Raw genomic sequence first — 3,613 nt, 5'->3', positions numbered from 1 at the left:
TAAAAGTCCTCATGCTCCATCCCTGGCTGTCTTTGTACAGTAGCTGAGGGATTTCAATCATTGCTAGTTTTCAAATAGTGTGTTTGGGGGCGGGGGTGGGGATTGGGGCATTTTGGTTTAGTGTGTGTGTGTTTGTTTGTTTTTTAGGAAACTGAATGTACTAAACATTGGTATCTTCCCTCTGTGTGTGTGTGTGTTAAAGACATGCCACCCTGTTAGCGAAGGAAAACTAACAAGTAGTTACTGTGCAAATTGAGACTATTTTCAGCATTGGTAGGTTTACTGCATTTCTGCATTCCCGCAATGAAGTGTAAATGGTTTCCTTTGAGACTAAAATACATTAAGAAAACCAACTTAAGGGCACCAGTAGAATATTTTTGTCTTCAGGTTGGATTTGGTTAAAAACTAGTCCTTACAAACTGCCCACCATTACTAGAAAGGTAAAAGCTACAGCTGTGTTGAGTCACTTTTGCCTCTACAACTGTACTTAAACCCTATTTGTCTTAATATAGCTGCTGGTTGAGAAATGGAAAGTCACGGGAGGCTGAAAACACACACACCTTTGGAAGATACCAGGCCACCATGAGCTGGTTGTTCCCTGTTAACCCTCTCAGCATGGGAGGTCTAGCCATAATGAAAGCGATGGTACTGTAACACGTGCCTGAACATCACTGATGCTGTAGTGTACATGTGTCAGGTGGATTTTTGTAGGCTGCTTCCGTCCAGCTCCAGAGCAGTAACTATGCTCTACTGCTACAGAGCCACAGTGAAAAGGCACTACTATAACTGCTCCGTGGATACTAAATGCTCAGTTAGACTTCAGAGCTGATGACATGTACATGTTTCCTACCCTCACCTGAAGTCAGACTTTGGGCTGACCTGCTCCTTACTCCTTGTACTTTGAGAACAACCACGTTTAATTTTTCTTTTTCCACTCAGCTGCTCTACAGTAGTGTACAATAGCTCCCCCCTCCTCTTGAGCCTTAACCTTTTTCCAAGCTGTAAGCGTTGATAAGTTTGAATGCTAGGACCATGCGCTCTGTGGTGCCTTGGATTGTAATAGGGATCTGTTCTTTGATGCGCAAGATGTTCCATGTAAGACACAACTGAAAGCCAAAGAATTTACACTGCAGAGACCGTCACAATACAAAGACAACAGCAAACCAAGGACTGAATTCTGCTGTCTCACGTGCACAGAAACTCATGGAATGAGGATGGCTACAGGCTAATTCGACTAATCTGTCAAGATGCTGATTTTTGTCCATCATATGGAGTAAGCTGTGGTGTGGTGTGGGTTTTGGTTTGGTTGTTTTTTTTTTTTTTTTTAAAAAAAAAAAAAAAAAGGCAAAACAGCAATGAACTTTTACATCAGTGAATTTCTCCTGGTACTTCACTTCACTGTCTGTCCAGAACTTTTGATTCTGTTCAATCTACAACTGTGTAAGGATGAAAAAGCTACAATGAAAGCTGTGTTGTACTGGCAGACGTATTAGATCAATGTATATGCTTCTGCCTTAAAGGAAGCCTTTATTACCAAGTTTTTAACAACTTTCTAGTGAAGCACAATCTCATGAGTTTCTTATATAAAATCAAAGTGGTACAATTGTTTACACTGAGATTTTTCTAAATAAACACTTTTTTAAAAAGCAGTCTTTCTATAAATGGTACAGCACAATGAATATACAGTGACAGGTGCAATAAATTATAGCTTGTATTTACAAGAAGCCTTTTAAATGCAAGAATTAGAGGTAAGTGCATTTAATACAACTTTAATATTGATCAAAACAATTTGCTATTAATTTCTGCTAGACAAACTGTGGCTAGGCTGTGAGTGTATCCTTTACACCAGTTTGACAGTTGCGTGAGTTGAAGAGGAAAGGTTGGCCAAAGACTTGCTGATGTTGTTGACATTCTGTCTTCCTGTAACTAAATTGTCCAGCTAGAGAATGAATGGCCCCTAAACTTTTATGTCTGAATTACAGCTGTAGAAGCGTCCCGTCTTCCTTCCTGGGCAAGTGGTAGTAGATGAGGCAGCACCATGGCGGGGAGTGGAAGGAAGTTGCATAAGAACAAGTGTATAAAGTTATATTGCTCAGTCAAATAGTGACCTGGAAGGACCAGCCTGGGTCCGTGTTCACGCTAGTGCTCCTAAGGCAGGGTACAGCCCCGCCATCTTACGCTTGCAAGATCAGACTTAACCTGTGCTCAGAGAATGACAGAACTGAAACAGTTGCTTTGGCACAATTTAAAATGCTTACTGTCATGACAGATGTCAGGAGGAGACCTAACAGCCTAAGAGTAGTTACTGGTGCTTCTAGACAAAAAGCAATTCCTAACCCTAGGAATTTTTTATTACCTTGTACAAGATGGCTGAAGTACTAACACCACTTTCTTTACTCCAGCTTCCCTGTCTCTCCCCTTGTCTTCCCCTTGCCCCCACCCCCCACCCCCCCAAAAAAAAAAAAACAACAAAACAACAAACCCTCACTTGTTTCAGGTGCCTGTCTGGTAAAATGGCAGCGCACATCCAAGCAACTGCTAAGGCCAAGCTGCTGAGATTAAGACCGTCCCAGCCAAATAAAGCAGGTGTGGGCCTAGTGCTGCTGTGTGCCCCCCGGGCTCTGCAGAGCTGAGCAGCTACCACGGTGTAGGGTCAGTCTGTAAGAAGTCCAGCGGTTTGCTCGTGCCTCAGCCTGTGGTCCCCACACCCCTTTCTCCCACAAGGCACATACGTGGTGTTCTAAAAGGTGGTTCATCCATTATTTTTTTCTCCAAGGTCAGGTAGTTCATGAAAGCAGGGAAGGGAGTAGGGAAGTTCATGGTAGAATCATAGAGTCCGTGTGAAGACTGTTTGTCAGTGACATCCACAAGCTCTTACAACCATATTCCTGTATTTCTTCAAGATGACGTTAGAATTGTCATCGAAATAAAGAACAGATATGGCATTTAGTTTGGTAGGTGCACAGCAGGGTTTGGGAACGTAATCAGGATTCATAAGATGAACCTGTTGCCAAGAAAGAAAACACAGCTGAGACAATGGTAACTCATTTACAAATTCACCTATTCCTTTGGCATTGAGCTTTCTGGAGGCTTACCAGGGTTTGTACAATGGCATGGTTGGTTGCGTTCATATGGGCGTTGAGTGGGAATGAGCACTCCCCATCACAGTAGTTGGCTGCGTAGCCCTTTGGAGCGATTATCCAGTCCTTTTTAGGAAACAAACAGAACGTGATTCAAATTAAAAAGTTGCCAACTTGTACAGACAACTGGATGCAATTAAGAGCAGCTGAAAATTTTCCACTAACTTTTTTCTTGAGGGTGAAAATGTGTTTTCACTGAAAACTGTTAGGGTCTGGGGTTTTTGTTGTGAGCCATGTCTTTTCCATGGACACACTGATTTTTATGTCCAAAAAATGGTGCACATCTATGTGCAGCTTAACTGCCATGAACTAAAAAGAGTTTTATTCCTAAAACTCTCGCTGGGTTGCGTTGTGGGGATTGTGGTTTGGATGCCTTTATGTTCCAACATTTCCCGCAGGTTAGGTCTTCTGGCTGAACTACCTTGCCTAAGTTGAGTCACAGCTTCAGCTGGTGTCCCCTCTCGGAGAAAATC

The 3,613-nt window shown here is 42.5% G+C and overlaps 1 protein-coding gene across 1 annotated transcript in view; it reads right to left on the bottom strand.

Moving 5' to 3' along the window:
- Positions 1-2,854: 2,854 nt before the first annotated feature.
- The window catches only part of BMP6 (bone morphogenetic protein 6), a 90,937-nt gene continuing 90,178 nt past the window's right edge, over positions 2,855-3,613 (bottom strand). Inside the window, exons 6-7 of the mRNA XM_086468993.1 lie at positions 3,096-3,206; positions 2,855-3,004 (exon numbers count right to left, since the gene is read on the bottom strand). Coding sequence (XP_086325119.1) covers positions 2,855-3,004; positions 3,096-3,206 — 261 coding nt within the window. The remainder of the gene's footprint in view (positions 3,005-3,095; positions 3,207-3,613) is intronic.

This window comes from Leptosomus discolor, chromosome 8 (assembly GCF_034619465.1).
Source record: "Leptosomus discolor isolate bLepDis1 chromosome 8, bLepDis1.hap2, whole genome shotgun sequence".
Lineage (NCBI taxonomy): Eukaryota > Metazoa > Chordata > Aves > Leptosomiformes > Leptosomidae > Leptosomus > Leptosomus discolor.
This window is presented reverse-complemented; position numbering and strand designations above follow the sequence as displayed.